The sequence below is a fragment of the Rhincodon typus genome, chromosome 5, assembly GCF_021869965.1.
Source record: "Rhincodon typus isolate 14 chromosome 5, sRhiTyp1.1, whole genome shotgun sequence".
In the NCBI taxonomy this organism is placed as follows: domain Eukaryota; kingdom Metazoa; phylum Chordata; class Chondrichthyes; order Orectolobiformes; family Rhincodontidae; genus Rhincodon; species Rhincodon typus.
The window spans coordinates 5,040,420-5,057,182 of NC_063336.1; the positions used below are offsets into that span (position 1 = coordinate 5,040,420).

The 16,763-nt window shown below is 40.7% G+C and overlaps 1 protein-coding gene across 1 annotated transcript in view; it reads left to right on the forward strand.

The window, feature by feature from the left end:
* The window catches only part of LOC109930964 (dynein axonemal heavy chain 8-like), a 2,199,840-nt gene that overhangs the window by 1,988,521 nt on the left and 194,556 nt on the right, over nt 1–16,763 (forward strand). The window contains 5 exon segments of the mRNA XM_048596622.1: nt 4,070–4,204; nt 5,150–5,272; nt 7,126–7,339; nt 14,270–14,379; nt 15,299–15,462. Coding sequence (XP_048452579.1) covers nt 4,070–4,204; nt 5,150–5,272; nt 7,126–7,339; nt 14,270–14,379; nt 15,299–15,462 — 746 coding nt within the window.

Sequence of the window (16,763 nt, forward strand, 5' to 3'; positions counted from 1 at the left end):
CCCGAAACGTCAGCCTTTCTGCTCCTATGATGCTGCTTGGCTGCTGTGTTCATCCAGCTCTGCACCTTGTTGTCTCGGATTCTCCAGCAGCTGCAGTTCCTACTATCTCTCTTCACCCATAGGATATTGGGGGTCTGGAATGCACTGCTGGGGAGGGCAGTGGGGCAGGAAAATCTTTGGCACTTCAAGTGTCATAACATTCAAGGCTATGGATTAGTGCGGGCAAATGAAACGAGTAATGAGGACCATTAGTGGCTAACAATGAACTCACAAATGTTGCAACCATCTGGACTTAATATTGAGTTCAATAATTTTAGGGCCGGAGCACCTACTCCCATGTCCTTTCCCCAGTGCTCACACACCAGACCTTCTCATCACATGGGCTGCTACAAAAAACAACCTATTATTAGCTACTAATAGTCCCCTTTGGCAGCGATTGATTCTCCCAGGCTGATCTTTACCTAGTCCTTTGTTGGTCCACTGTTTTTCTCCCTCTCTCCCTGGGTTCCATCTCCACCTACTGTTTACTCCTTCCCCCTACCCTGATCCCATCTTCAGCATGTATAACAATCTATTCCTAGCTGCAACCAGTTCTGAAGAAGGGTCACTGGGCCCGAAATGTTAACTCTGCTTTCTCTCCACAGATGCTGCTAGACCTTCTGAGCTTTTCCAGCAATTTTTGATGTTGTTTCTGATTTCCAGCATCTGCACTGGCTCTTCAAATGAGCATCATTACCTACTGCCAGTTTCCTACTTTCTCCCTGTACCCTTGCACATTATTTCTTTCTGAATAATCATCCATTACCTCTTGAATGCCTCAATTAAACCTGCCTCCACTAAATTATCGCTGAGCAGGTGCTGCTTGGTAGCACTGTTGATGACATCTTTCATCACTTTGCTGATGATTGAGAGTAGCCTGATGGCGCTGTAATTGGCCGAGTTGGATTTGTCCTGCTTTTTGTGTATATGACATGCCTGGGCAATTCTCCACATTGCCAGTGTTCTATCTGTAATGGAAAAGCTTGGTTAGACAGGCGGCAAGTTATTTAGCAAAAGCCTTCAATACTATTGGCAAAATGTTGTCAAGGCCCATAGTCTTTGCAGTATCCAGTGCCTCCAGTCATTTCCTGATAGAACATGGAGTGAATCGAGTTGATTGAAGTCTGGCATCTGTGATGCTTACAACCTCTGGAGGAGGCCGCGATGAATCATTGACTCAACACTCCTGATTGAAAATTGCACAAATGCTTCAACCTTATCTTTTGCACTGATGTGCTGACGGCCCCATTATTGCGGATGGGATTAAGCTCTCTTTTTCCTGATGACTCCTACAAAGACAGGTTAGACAGCACCTTTTTAGGTGAGTTCCTCAGGGAAGTTCCAGAAAAACTGTTGTGCAGTATTGGTGAAGTCTTAACAAACCCACAAAGTCTTCCACTCTGTTTCAGAGTGTCCTGTTCATCACTCCAGCTGCATAAAATTGTCCCTTTAAATATTGAATATCTGTTCATGTAGCTCTGGAAATTGATTTGTTTACTAAACACACACATGAGCGGGGCTAATCACTGAAGCGTCAGCCATCACCGATCAGAAATGCTTAATGAGGGCGAGCAATCAGCTGTTTATCTAGTCTCTAGACACCAGTCCTGTACCACCTTCAAATGCTTTACACAAAGGTAATTTGCACTAAATCTAGCTCAAATGACATTGCTGCTTGAGATCTGTGTTGACTATCTCTTTACTCCTTCAGTGCCTTGGGTGACTGTGTGGAGTTTGCACATTCTCCCCATGTCTGTGTGGCTTTTCTTCGGCTGCTTCAGTTTCTTCACACAGTCCAAAGATGTGCAGGTTAGGTGGAACCAAAGACAGAACAAAAACCAGAACTGAGGAAGGGTCACCAGATCCAAAACGTAACTCTGATTTCCTTCACAGATACTGCCAGACCTGCTGAGCTTTTCCAGCACTTCTTTTTGTTTCTGATTTACAGCATCCACTGTTCTTTCAGTTTTCATGCAGGTTAGGTGGATTAGCCATGCTAAATTGCCCTGTAGTGTCCCGGAATGTGTAGGCTAGATGAATTGGCTAGTGTAAATATAGGCTTATAGGGATAGGGTGGAGCGTGAATCTGGGATGCACTGCAGAGGATTGGTGCCAACTTAAAGGGCTGTATGGCCTCAATCTACACTGTAGGGATTTTGTGGCTATAATTAAGGTCCTTGAGAAAAATCAGCCAAGCAACTAGGACAAAAATGTGGACAAGTGAAAACTCTACGTCTCAATATATCCATCAACATAAACAAAGAATGCTGGAGAAGCACAGCAGATCTGCAGCCTCTGTAGAGAGAAAAACAGAGTTAATGTTTCAAGTCCAATGACCTTTCATCAGAACTGAAGATAGCTAGTGAAAAATGGAATGTGTACTGCTAACATGCAGACATTGTTAAACTCAGTGTTGAAGGCTATTAGGTACCCAGGCGGGAGATGATATGTTGTTCCACCAAATTTAAACACACTCCCTTGTTCATTCCCTTCCCCCATACTCCTAGGATCTGTCTTGTATGGGCTGCTCCCGGTACAGCCACCCCATTTTCAAACATTTACACTTCTCATTCGCACTCCAACTGACTATTATTTCTCTCTCAGTTTATCACCAGCAATTTCTTTGTTTGCATATCCTTTTTTTCTCTGTCTGAATGCCATCTCCATGTGCTGTGGTCCCCAACCCCATGCCCCATTCTTAACCCAGCCTACATTCCATCAATCCCCAGCTAACTTCAGTTCTGACAAAGGTCACTGAACTTAAAATGTTAATTCTGTTTTCCCTCTACAGATGCTGCAAGACTTGCTGTGTTTCTCCAGCACTCTCTGTTTTTGAAACTAGATCAGCTCAGGTGTTAAGGGAAACCACTGGACACACCCATTTATGTAAAATGTGCATTAAACAATTTTTATTTTTTGAAATACTCAGAAAGTTTTTAAGCATTAAACAGGTTTTATTTTACATTTTGATTGTCGTACTGACACAAAGCACTTCATATATCACAGAAGTAGATGAGAATATGGATCTCAAAACACAATAGATCAGTGTAAAAACATATCTTTTTATTTTTCCATTTTTTTGGTTGTGGACCAAAATGGGAAAAGGACTGTTTTTAAAAAAAAACAAGGGTTGTCAAAGTATTACTGCAGGTTTCATGAACAAGTTACCTGACACTCATTGTAGATGCTGTTTATACAGCTGCTTGTTCAAGTCATTTCCAGACAATCTGGAATGAAGAGGCGTGCATGAATGGAGCTTTGGCCAGCAACAGATAACTGATTATGACCAGTTATTAGTGACAGCGGCCTTCTGCCTGACAACAACCATGTGATTGGCTCCCGTGTAACTGAACTGCTTGGGCCTGTAACTGATTTAGTAGAAACCATCAAACCACAGAAGGAGAAGGAGCTGATAAATAGGATCTCAAACCTGAAGATACTTTAATTTCCCTTTCCAGTTGCTATGCTGTGTGACTTTTAATGATAAGTCAAAGCCTTCTCTAATGCAAACATTCACCCTCTGGTTCCTGCAAACAAGCGAAAGTATTGGAAGAGGGAAGATAAAGAAGCAGCATTCTGATCAACACAAGGAACATCTCAGCAAACCCGATAGACAGGGACTACTAAACTGGCTTACCAGCCTTTCCCTTCACCCATAATACCAATGGTTTCTTTCTCCTATCTGTGTGTGTTTGTGAATATGTGTAGGGGGCGAGTTTATAAGTGGGTTAGAGTTTTAACAATTAGCATTAAAAGCTGATGTTCCATAATTGTTTACCTGTAACTAGAGTATTTATTTGTAAAAAACAATAATTCTTATTAAATATAGAAACCTGGCCTGTTCTTTCTGTCAACCTGGTATAAATTCTGTTTACTTTATAAACTCTTGTATGACAATTCCAGGAATAGTGGGACCACTACTACTCCAGCACACTAATTTTGTTGAATGAATGTGCAGGCGGAATGGTTTACTCCTGCTCCTAGTTGGTATATTTGTATACAAACAAATATGTTTTTGATAATATGATAGGCGGTACTTTTGACTGGAGAACAGGGAACCGCAAAAACAGTCATGATTAAAGGCTATCTGAAGAAATATGATCCTGAAGAACATCTGTCCAAGAGTTTGAATTTCTCATCTGCCACAGAACCCTACATGTTCCAGGTAATGTGTTTCACACATAGGAGCTCAAAAGGAGCTTAATGGATCTAATTCCAATTGTATGTCCAGTAGAAGCACTCATTTCACTTTAATTTGTTTTGCCAGGAATGAATGTTGGTAAATCACACCGTTTTACCCAGTGATTTTCTGCTAACCAAATAATCAGAAGTCAGACTCCTGAAGTCTCAGTTTCCAAATATATGATCAATTTGGTGTGGATCAAATGTCATGTTTACACCTTTCAGATAGTAAGCAGTCTTTGTAATAAGGAGCAAGAAGAACAAAAGCTCATATAGCTAAGTTTTTTTTTCAGTCAACTGGTTCAGAGATATTGTTACACACCTCTGGAGTAGGTAGGACTTGAACCCAGGCCTCCTGACCCAGAGGTAGGGACACTACCACCATGTCCTAAGAGCCCCTAGGTCATGGCTAAAACAATTGGTGGTAATCTGGTTCAGCTGACACAATAGTTAGGAAGTCCTACATGATCTAATCTTTGCAACTGGGGGAAATTCTAGCTCCTCCAAACAGTCTTTTTAAAACAAAGTATTATGACATGACATGCTTTGCTATTAATGCAGTGGCTATGTAATCATTGAATGTCTTATTGTTTCTTGTATTTTTGCTGCATGTTTGTAGTCAAATGAATGGAGGGGAAATAATGGATGCAATGTGGTTTGACAGTTAGAGAACAAGACAGGAGACAATGTTCCAAGAAAAAGGAGATGGAAGTAATGATTTTCTTTTCCAAAATTGACGGCAAAAAGCTATGGGACATGTTCAATTTACAGCAGGAAATCAGGAGAACTCTACGGTTAATTAAGGCCAATATTTCATGTAAATTACATTGAAACATTGAAGCTTCTTTCATATAATAATGTACAGAACTGTAGTAGTGCACTGGCATTAAATTCTACAAATAACAACAATAAGTACATTTCTTTGCAGAGAACTGTTGAAAGTTATGTAGAAAAACGTGTGGGGAGTACATATGGGCCACCAAGTGGACGGAAAATGACAATATTTGTTGATGATATCAACATGCCTGTTATCAATGAGTGGGGAGATCAGGTAAAATACTTAAAGTTTTAAAACTTCAGCTTAGCATTATTCACTGATGGGAGCTAAAGAAAGTTGAGACTTCTGCCTGAAACAGAGATACTTTCCTGATCCAACTGAATGTCTAAAAATTATGGCATTTGTAAATATTGTTAATATATTATTATTACATATAATTGAACTGAGTCAAGGCAAGTTCTTAAATTCTATCATGTTGATTTACCTGCCTGATGGCACTCAAGGATTTTGCACTGTTTGACAAAAATTGGATACTGTAAAATGATTAATTCTTATTCTACTGTACTGATTGAAGATTTATTTGATAGAGTTGAAAACACAGAGTTTATCAGCAGGATGCACATCACAAAAAGATAATGACAAGTGCCACTGACAAATCAAGCTTAGGAGATCTCTGCTTTGTAACTTCAAAGAACCTAAAGCAGTGTAAAGTGAGCCCTCTCAACGAAGTTTGCTCAAACTACTTTTCAAAGTCTTAACTAACCAAATGGGTAATGAACGGTTATACTGTGTTGCTATATTGACAACTTATTGATCTATGACGCATGAGAAACATCTCTATCCATTATTAGAAAGATTACACAAAATCTGATTTAGTGATAAATTCAGTAAAACTTAAACTTTCCAAAGCCAAGGTTACTTATTTGGGATACGGTGGCATGGTGGCTCAGTGGTTAGCACTGCTGCCTCACAGCACCAGGGACCTGGGTTTAATTGCACCCCTGTGCGACTGTGTGTACAGAGTTTGCACATTTTCCCCATGTCTGCATGGGTTTCCTCCGGGTGCTCCGGTTTCCTCCACAGTCCAAAGATGTGCAGGTTAGGTGGATTGGCAGTGCTAAATTACCCTAGTGTTCAGGGATGTGTAGATTAGATGGGTTATAGGGGTACGGGTCAGGGTGGGATGCTCTGAGGGTTAGTGTGGACTTGTTGGGCTGAAGGGCCTGTTTCCACACTGTAGGGAATCCGATGATTCCATGTTATGGGGCAAGGTCAAGTATTGCTAAAGAAGCTGTAGTTCAAATGAACAATTATGGATTTTCCTGTTTCTAAAACTAAATGAAAGATACCATAGCTCCTCAGAATGTATGGATTTTACACTCTGTCCCAAATTTCAGCATAGAAACCACTTTATTAACAAGCATTGTAGAAGGAGTCAGCAGAGGATAGAATACTGTGATCCTATGACTAGGCAAAATTTTGTCAGAATAAATGTGCCTGTATTAGCTGTTCCAAATGTAAACAGACTTTTCAAAATAACATGTAATGTCCTTGGTGTGAGGATGGGAACCATGTTATTGACAAGGTAATGATGCTAACGTAGAGCTTCCAGTTTTATATTTTATAAGAAAACTTAATCCTTGGGAGTGAAGATACTCCAAATTGGTAAAGAATCATTAAACATTGTTATGACTCTTCAGCAGTGTGAAATACATATTTTCAGAAATGGCAGAGGGACTGTGATCAACACGTACAATAATACACTATACATATTGTTAATTTTTCTCAGTTTTGTAAGTGAATAGCTTTAAATTTAGCTCACAGTAATTCAGTGAAAACAAAACAAACAACTAACGTTGTATAAGGTTTTGGAGTAGATCTGTAGCTCGGGTTGTGGGTGTTGAGATTGGTTGGCTCGCCGAGCTCGCCAGCCAACCTTAACGTTGTATAAATTTTAACAAATATAACCATTGAACCAGTTTTTGACATTTACTGTACTATGCGAGAAAAAGTCCCTAGAGTTATCCAGTATAATGTATTGGGCGTACCTTTGTCGTCTAACCAAGAAGTGCCAAACAGCCATCTAAAGTTCAAGCAACAATATTCGTCTTTTTTCTATGTTTCAGATCACTAATGAAATAGTGCGTCAGATGATAGAGATGCATGGAATGTACAACTTGGATAAACCAGGAGACTTTACAAATATTGTTGATGTACAACTAATGGCTGCAATGATTCACCCAGGAGGGGGACGCAATGATATTCCACAGCGGTTAAAGAGGCAGTTCACAGTCTTCAACTGTACTCTACCTACTGATGCTTCAATTGACAAAATCTTTGGTAATTTTCAACTTATCAGCTTTATACAAATACTATCATTACTTTTTCAGATATTTGTCCCATAAATAAACTATGCTGCTAATTTAAATGGCATTTTAATACCATTGAGAAATTAATGTTTGAACAAAGAATCTAGGCTGTAAAATAGGGCCTTCTAGTAACCACTGCTTTCAGTTCAATTAGATGAAAAATGTAATCGTTGTCATCTCACAGCAAAGTATAGCACAGCTTGTATCAGTCTCCATCTTTGAAAGGAAAATAATCAAGATATCACATATGCATCCTCGAAGCAAATGGAAAGGAAGATCATAAGCCAAGTCTTCTGGTCTCCAGATCACCAGTAGCTGAACATACAACTGAAGATAAAGCCTTCCACGAGGGGAAAGAATGTTTACCCTGTCAAGTCCCTCAGAATCAATTACGTTGCAATAGGTTGCCTCTCATTCTTCTAAATTCCAAACAGTATAGGCCCAACCGACTCGAGCTTTCTGCATAAGACAGTCCGTCTGTTTCCAGGATCAACTCAGTGAATCTTCTTTATACTGCCTCCAATGCCAGTAAACCTTTCCTCAGGTAGGGAGACCAAAACAGTTCACAATATTCCATCTGAGGTGTGACTAGTGCCTTGAACAGATTTAGAAAAAATTCCTTTTTTATATACTTTATTTTCTTTGAATAACGGCTAACATTCCATTTGTCTTTCCTATTGCCTGCTAATTACCTTACTATTGCATACAGTTCTGGTCACCACACTACCAGAAGGATGTGAATGCTTTGGAGAGGGTAGAGAAAAGGTTTACCAGGATGTTGCCTGGTATGGGGGATTTTAGCTATGAAGAAAGGTTGGATAGACTGGGTTTGTTTTCACTGGAATGCAGGAGGTTGAGGGGTGACCTGACAGAAGTTTATAAGATTGTGAATGACATGGATAGAGTGGAAAGAATGAGGCTTCTTCCCAGGGTGAACAGGTCAATTACTAGGGGACACAGGTTCAAGGTGTGGGGGGAGAAGTTTAAAAGAGATGTGCCAGGCAAATTTTTCATTCAAAGGGTGGTGAATACCTGGAATGCACTGCCAGAGGAGGTAGTGGAAGCAGGCACAATAGCAACATTCAAGAAGCACTTGGAAGAATACATGAATAGGAAGGGAATAGAGGGGTACAGATCCTGTAAGTGAAAATAGTTTTGGTATGGATGGGCAAAATGTGTTGGCATAGGCTCGGAGGGCCAAAGGGCCTGTTCCTATGCTGTATTGTTCTTTGTTCTTTGCTGAATGAGAAATGCTTGTGTTTTTTGTGATTAATGTGCAAGGTCTCACAAAATTCCTCTGTTCTTTAGCATTCTGCAGTCTTTCTCTATTTAAATAATGCTTAGCTCCTCTATAGTTAGAACATGCTCAAAGGGTCAAATTGCCCACTCTCGCTCCTAGTTTCTATGCTGCTTCCTGCCAAAGTGCATTACCTCACATTTTCCCATGTTATTATTCCATCTGCCATGTTCTTGACTATTCACTTAATCTGTCTGTATCCCTCTGAGAGTCTTTGTGTCATCCTCACCACTTGCCTTCCCATCTATTTTGTGTCATTCACAAATGTAGCCATGGTATATTTACATTCCTCATCTATGTTATCAATATATATTGTAAATAATTGTGACCACAGCACTGATTCCTGCAACAATCTACTAGTTACAGATTGCCATCGTAAAAAGGCTCCCTTAAGCCAAACTTCTGTCATCAATTAAGTATCCAATCCTCTGTCCATGCCAATAAACAACCACCAACACCAGCACTCCTATTTAATTAAATAGCCTTGCATGTGTTGCCTTATGAAATGTGTTCTGAAAATCCAAATAGATTGCATTGATTGCTGGGACATAGCAAGAACGGAAGTCAGAGTCAATACAATGTGGAGCCGGAGGATCACAGCAGGTCAGGCAGCAGCAGAGGAACAGCAAAGTCGACATTTCAGGTTGGACCCTTCATCAGGACTGGGGAGGGGGAAGGGAGCTCAGAAACAAAGGGGGGGTGGGGCTGGGTGAAGGCAGGTGGGGTGGGGATAGATGGAAACCGAAAGAACTGCAGATGCTGTAAATCGGGAACAAAAACAAAGTTGCTGGAAAAGCTCAGCAGGACTGGCAGCATCTGTGAAGGCAAAAACCGAGTTAACATTTCAGGTCTGGGAAGGGTGGGGTGGATAGGTGAGAAGGAAGATGTACAAGTTGTGTCACATCAAGGAAGCAGAGGTGAGAGGAAGGGCAGGACATGGCGGGGTGGGAGATTTTGAAGCTAGTGAATTCGATGTTGATGCCATTGTGGCATGGCATACTGCTCCCGATGTGGTTTCCTCCATATCGGAGAGACCAAGCGCAGACTTGCCGACAGATTTGCAAGATCATCAGCGCTGTGTAACTCCAGTCAACACCATGTTCCAGTTGTCAGCCAGTTCAACTCCCCTTACCACTACATTGGGGACATGTCGATCCTGGGCCGCCTCCAATGTCACAATGAGGCCACACGAAAATTGGAGGAACAACACCTTATATTCTGCCTTTGCAGCTAACAGCCCAATAGTCTCTACGTAGAATTCACTAGCTGCAAAATCTCCCCACCGCCAGCCTCATCCCATGTCTACCCCTCCCTCTCACTCCCGCCTTCTTGACCAGACACAGCTTGTCCATCTTCCTTCTCACCTATCTGCCCCACCCTGCCCATTGACCAATCTCCACAGCACCCTACCTGCATCCATCTATCCCTTCCCCCTTCCCAGTCCTGATGAAGGGTCCTGACCCAAAATGTTGACTTTCCTGTTCCTCTGATACTGCCTGACCTGCTGTGCTCCTCCAGCTCCACACTGTATTGACTCTGCTTCCCCTTTATCTATCCTACTTGCTACCTCCTCAAAGAATTCTAATAAATTTATGAGACACGATTCCCCTTCATGAAATCATGAAATCTGCTTGATCATATTGTATACCTCTAAATGTTTTGCTATTACAACCTTTAAAATGGACACTAACATTTTTCTGACATCTGAGATTAAGCCAACTGGCCTACAGTTACTTTTTTTTTATTCTGTCCCTTTTTAACCAAAAGTGGTATACTGGCAGTTTTCCAATGCTCTGTAACTTGTTCAGAATCTAATAATTTTTGGAAGATTACTACCGGTGCATCCATTATTTCTGCAGTTATTTCTTTCAATATCCTTAAACACATCCCATCAGAACTAGGTAGTTATCAATTCTTAGCCCCATTAGTTTCCCGAGCACTTTTTTCTGCAGTCAGAATTATTGTATGTATTTCCTCCCCTCCTTCTGCCCCTTGATAGTATTTTTAGGATGGTATCAGTGTCTTCTCCTGTGAAAACTGATGTATTTATTCAACTCCTGCCATTTCCTGGTTCCCCATTATTTTTCCCTGGCATTGTTCTCAAAGAGGCCTATGTTCAATTTGTCCTGTCTCTTCTCTTTTCTACCTTTAAAAAATCTCTTGCTGTCCATCTTGATATTATTTAACGTTAGCCCTCAAAGTTGATCTTCTCCTTCTATATCATTATTGTCATCATCCCTTGTCAGTTTTTAAAATTTTTCCAATCCTCTGTTTCATGACTGTCTTTCCTGTCCATAACATTAGCTTCAAAGGCAGGTTCCACTGCAGGGACTAAACAAAAAAAAACTGAGAAACTCAGCATGTCTCGCTGTATCCATGGGCAGAGAAACTGAATTAATAAAAACTGATTAGAGTTTTGAGGAAGGGGTCACTGAATCCGAAATGTTAGCTCTGATTCTCTCTACAGATGCTGCCAGATCCGCTGACCCCTTCCGGCAATTTATTTTGAAATTGAGTTAATGTTTGAGTCAAATGTGTCACTTCAGTTCCAAAGAAGGCTGTGGAATAGGCCTGATAACAGTAGATATGAACGATGTGCATCTGTTTGGATTGTCATGGTTTCCTTTTGGAGAGACAAGAAACATCTGTAGAGTGGAATATTGTCCTTAATTGCTAGAGGGATGGAGTTTAAAAACAGGGAGGTTATGATGCATCTGTATCGGGTGCTGGTGAGGCTACACCTGGAGTACTGCATCCAGTTTTGGTCTCTTTACTTGAGAAAGGATGTACTGGCACTGGAAGAGGTGCAGAGGAGGTTCATTAGGTTGGTTCCAGAGTTGAGAGGGTTGGCTGAGGAGGAGATTGAACTACTGGGACTGTACTCATTAGAATTTAGAAGAATGGGGGGGTCTTATAGAAACATATGAAATTATGAAGGAAATAGAAAAGATTGAAGCAGGGACGTTGTTTCCACTGGCAGGTGAAACTAGGAGTAGGGGGCATAGTCTCAAAATAAGGGGGAGCAGATTTAGGACTGAGTTAACGAGGAACCTCTTCGCAGAAAGGGTCGTGAATCTTTGGAATTCCTTGCCCAGTGAAGCAGTTGAGGCTACTTTACTGAATGTTTTTAAGGCAGAGGTAAATAAATTTTTGAACTGACGGTTATGATGAGTAGGCAGATAAGTGGAGCTGAGTCCACAAAGGATCAGCCATGATCTTATTGAATAGCGGAGCAGGCTCGAGGGCCCAGATGGCCTACTCCTGCTCTTATGTTCTTGTGAATTCATTTTAAAATTGTATGCTTTGCTGCAAAATTGGCACAAACTTCTACCCAACTGTCTTATTTTAACCAATGAGAGGAGAAAGATGGCGCTGCTTGTCTTCCAGGGCATTTTTGTTTTGCCTATGCTGGTATGTGTGTTAGGTGCCAGCAAGTATCTTGTGCTTGAGGAGGGAAGATTATAAGGAAAATAGAAGATGAGCATGGTGCCTTCTTACAGAGACACAGAATCTAATCAACATTGCATAGTTCAGCAACACTCCATTGGCCTCTGTCCTGCTAGTCACTGCAAAGGTAACAATTGCATTCAACCTCTGTACATCAAGAGACCTGGTCTCATGCATCCCAGTCAGCAACACACGGGTATATTAAAGCAGTGATTGTGTAGCCATGTTTCCTGTGAGGAAGAGCACATTAATCTCAGATGCAGAGAACCAGGGACTTTGTCTAATAAGCTACCTTCCCTCAAGGGCAGGATATCATTTATTGCACCTGGGATCATATAAAGAACCCAACTGAGCATGGTTTTTTTGTTTGATTTATTGTCACGTGTACAGAAATACAGTGAAAAGCTTTGTTTATGAATGGTACAGGCAGATCACAGCAAGCAAAGGATGTACAGATCAAAAAGACTTAGAGGCATACAGGTTACACTGCAGATTGCATTATTTGAGGCTAGAGTCCATTCAACAGTCTGACACCGGCCGGAAAGAAGCCGTTCCTGAACCTGCTTGTGCATGTGTCCAGGCTTCTGTATCTTCTGCCTGGTGGAAGAGGCTGTAGGAGGTCATTACCAGGGTGTGATGGGTCTTTGATGATGTTGGCCGCCTTTTTGTGGCAGCGAGCCGTGTAAGTAGAGTCCATGGATGGAAGGTTGGCTACCGTGATGGTCTGGACTGTGAACACCACCTTCTGTAGTTTCTTACAGTCCTGGGCAGAGCAGTTGCTGTACCAGGCCGTTATGCACCTGGACAGTATGCTTTCAATGGTGTATCTGTAGGAGTTGGTGAGGGACCTTATGGACATGTCAAATTTCCTGAGCCTTTTTGTCTGTCGCATTTACGTGAGAACTCCAGGACAGGTCCTCTGTTATCATCATTCCGAGGAACTTGACGCTCTCCGACCTCTCGACCTCCACTCCATTGATATAGACGGGGATGTGTTCTCCTTCCTTTCTGAAGTCGATGATCAGTTCCTTAGTTTTGCCGACGTTGAGAGACAAATTGTTTTGATTGCACCATGTCACCAAGCCTTCTATCTCCCATCTGTATTTTGACTTGTGATGTCATCAGTGAACTTGTAGATGGCGTTCGTTTGGAATTTGGCAACAGAGTTATAAGTGTACAGGGAGTACAGTAGGGGGCTGAGGAAGCATGTAGACACTTTCTTCAATTCTATGTCCTTCCACTCAACAAATGTTCACTTCAATCAAATTCAGCTGTGAGGATAGATTGAAGAAGTTGGGACTGTTGTCCTTGCAGAGAAGGAGGCTAAGAGTAGATCTGATAAAAGTTTCCAAAATCGTGACTGGGCTAGCTAGATTTGATAGGGAGAAAAGAGTTTGAGGACATAGCTTTAAAGTGATATGCAAAAGTAAAAGGGATGAAGTGAAGAAAAAAGTTTTTACTTTGAGTAGTTAGTATATGGAATGCACTGCCTGGAAGTGTGGTGGAGGTAGGTCTCATCAAGGCATTCAAGACAGCATTGGTTAATTATTTGGAAAAAATAATTTGCAAGGGCAAGAGTGAGAAAACAGGAAATTGGCTCTTGGTAATGATGTTCATTTAATGACCTGGTGCAGGCATGATGGGCTGAATGGCCTCTTTCTATGCCATAACACTTCTGTGAATACCCAGATGGTTTGTGGCCACATCAAGAACTGTTTTCATGGTTCCCTGATAGCTGCCATGGTTCCTTCATGAATAGGAATTCACAACTCTCTTAGCTGTTTCATTCACCAACTCAGATCTCAGGACAAGGAGTAATGTTTAAGAACTTGATTGGTGATCTCCCATAGCACCCCATAATTAGAGGAAGAGCACAACTATTACAGGAGCTGTGCCATCACCAAGAGTACCATCAAATAGGCCTTTAGTATTTTAAATATGCACGTCAGGTCCAAGAATATAAAAATAAATCAATTAGATTATATTGAAACATTTCTTTGATATTTTCCACTATCTCAAATTACCTCCATTTTTGAGCCCCTATGACATTAACCTGACAAGTTATGGAACAAAATCAAAATTTAGGTTTCCATGTTGTCAAGCAGGATTATTAAAATAAATGCCAATCCAATAAAGTTTTGTTTGTATTTTTGGCAGGAATTATTGGAAATGGATACTTTCACCCAGCAAGACTCTTTACTTCTGAAGTCACTGACATGATAACAAAACTTGTTGTCACAAGCAGAGTCCTTTGGCAGTGGACAAAGGTACTGATGCTACTAGAAATGGTTATATGTTCTTGATTTCTATTCAAACATTTAAAATGAATAAAATATCAAATCAGACAAACTGTGGATTAACAAATAACTGCTAGACAGTTCAGCTAAGCTTCTTAACAAGCTTGCAGCTTTAAAATTATAAGTTAAAGAAAGTTAACTGTTAGCCTAAATTATAGCTTGAGAAAAAACTATCAGTGATTTTATCAAATTACCAAGTGAGCACTTATTCCTCATTACACTCAGACCTCCCCATCTTCACTCTGTGCTCCCATGCAAAAAACTCCTAAGAAATTTATCAAAATTATTTCCCTTTTGCAAAATCACGTTGATGCTTTCTGATCATAAAATGGTTTTCAATGTGCATTGTTAAGAGTTCTTTGATAATAAATTTTACTTGGCCTGGAGTTCCCTGTTTTCCTTCTCACTCCTTTCCTGAATCGAAATGTTATATTTCCAAACTTAAAGATTCTAGCAACCAGTCTACAGACTGCAACTTTTAAATAATCACAACCAGTGCAGACAATTCATTCTCTCCCAGAATTTCAGGCTGTTAATCTATTGTATTAGTTGCATTAAAAGTTCTTGATTTAATCTGATAATATAATTTTATTTTGGAATTTGTATAATGAAAAACATACTGATGGCTTCAGGTGTATAATTTCTAACTTTAACAATGTTGAAATTAATCTTTGAAGAAAATGTGAAATGAAAAGACACTGAACAAATCATCAAGCTCTTACAATAAACCCACTTTTCTTTTCCATTGAACTGTGTGAAAAAGAACTTAACGTGGTATATTAATAGAAATGCCTATTCACAGACAGCTGATTGTATTGTTACCCAAGAGTAATTTCACCTCCGATCATTCTTTGCACATTTTGAAGTTTGCTTTGTTGTTCTAATTTAGGTGAAAATGCTACCCACTCCAGCTAAATTTCATTACATCTTTAATCTGAGGGACCTATCTCGCATCTGGCAAGGAATGTTGAACATAAAGTCTGAAGAATGCTCTGATCTGGAGACACTCCTGGCTTTGTTCAAACATGAATGTACCAGGGTCATTGCAGACAGGTAATTACAATGCTATGGGAGGGAAATTGCATCAAATAGTTCATGAAGGTTACTATTAGCAATGATTGTAGAGGGGAGGTGATGGCCTAGTGGCATTACTGCTAGATTATTAATCCAGAGACCCACATAATATGATAGGACCTGAAAGTTGAATTCAGCCATGTAATTTGAATTAAATAAAAATTTGGAATTAAGAGACTCATGATGTCCATGCAATCTCTGTCAATTGACAAAAAAAAACCATCAGGTTCACTAAAATCCTTTCGGGAAGGAAATCATTACCTAGTCTGGCCTACATGTGACTTCAGACAGGCAGCAATATAGTTGACTCTTAATTGCATGCTCAGTCAATTGTAGCCTTCATGTAAAGAGCAGTCACTCTCACCGCACCACCGGAATTCAGCTCTTTTGTCCATGCTTGAACTAAGGCTATAAGGAGGTCAGGAAATGAATGGTCCTGCTGGAACCCAAACTGTGTATCAGAGTGAGCAAGTTACTGCCAAGCAGATGCTGCTTGATACTTTGCATCACTTTACTGATGATTGAGAGAAGATTAATGGAGCAGTAATTGGCGGGGTTGAATTTCTCCTGCTTTTTGTGTACAGAACATAACTGGACAGTTTTCCTACTGTCAGGTAGATACTGGTGTTGTAGCTGTACTTGAATAGCTTGGCTAGAGGAGCAGCAAGTTCTAGAGCACAAATCTTCAGTAGTGTTACTGGAATGTTATCAGGGTCCATCACTTTTGCAGTATCCAGTGTTTCTTGATATCACATATATTTGGGGATATTTATGGAAGCTCCTCCTCCAGTTCAGTGTTTAATCGTCCACCAGCATTCACTACCCAATGTACTGGACTTCAGAATATAGATGTGATCCATTGTCGAATCTTTTAGCTCTGTCTGTCTGTTGCTGCTTATGTTGTTTGGCATGCAAGCAGTCCTGTTTTGAATCTTCACTAGGCATTTTTAGGGATGCCTGGTCCTGCTCCTGGCATGCCCTCCTTCAATCTTCATTGAACCAGAGTTGATCCCCTGGCCTGATGGTAATGATAGAGTGGGGATATATTGGGCCATCAGGTTGCAGATTATGTTGGAATACAGTTCACTGCTGCTGATGGCTCATAGCATCTCATGGAGGTCCAGTTTTGAGTTGCTGGACCCTGTTCAAAGTCTGTCCCATTTAGCACAGTAATAGTGCCACACAACACGATGTAAGGTACTATCAATGTGAATGCAAAACTTTGTCTCCACAATGAGTGCATCACTCTTATTGATACTGTCTTGGACAGATGCATCTGT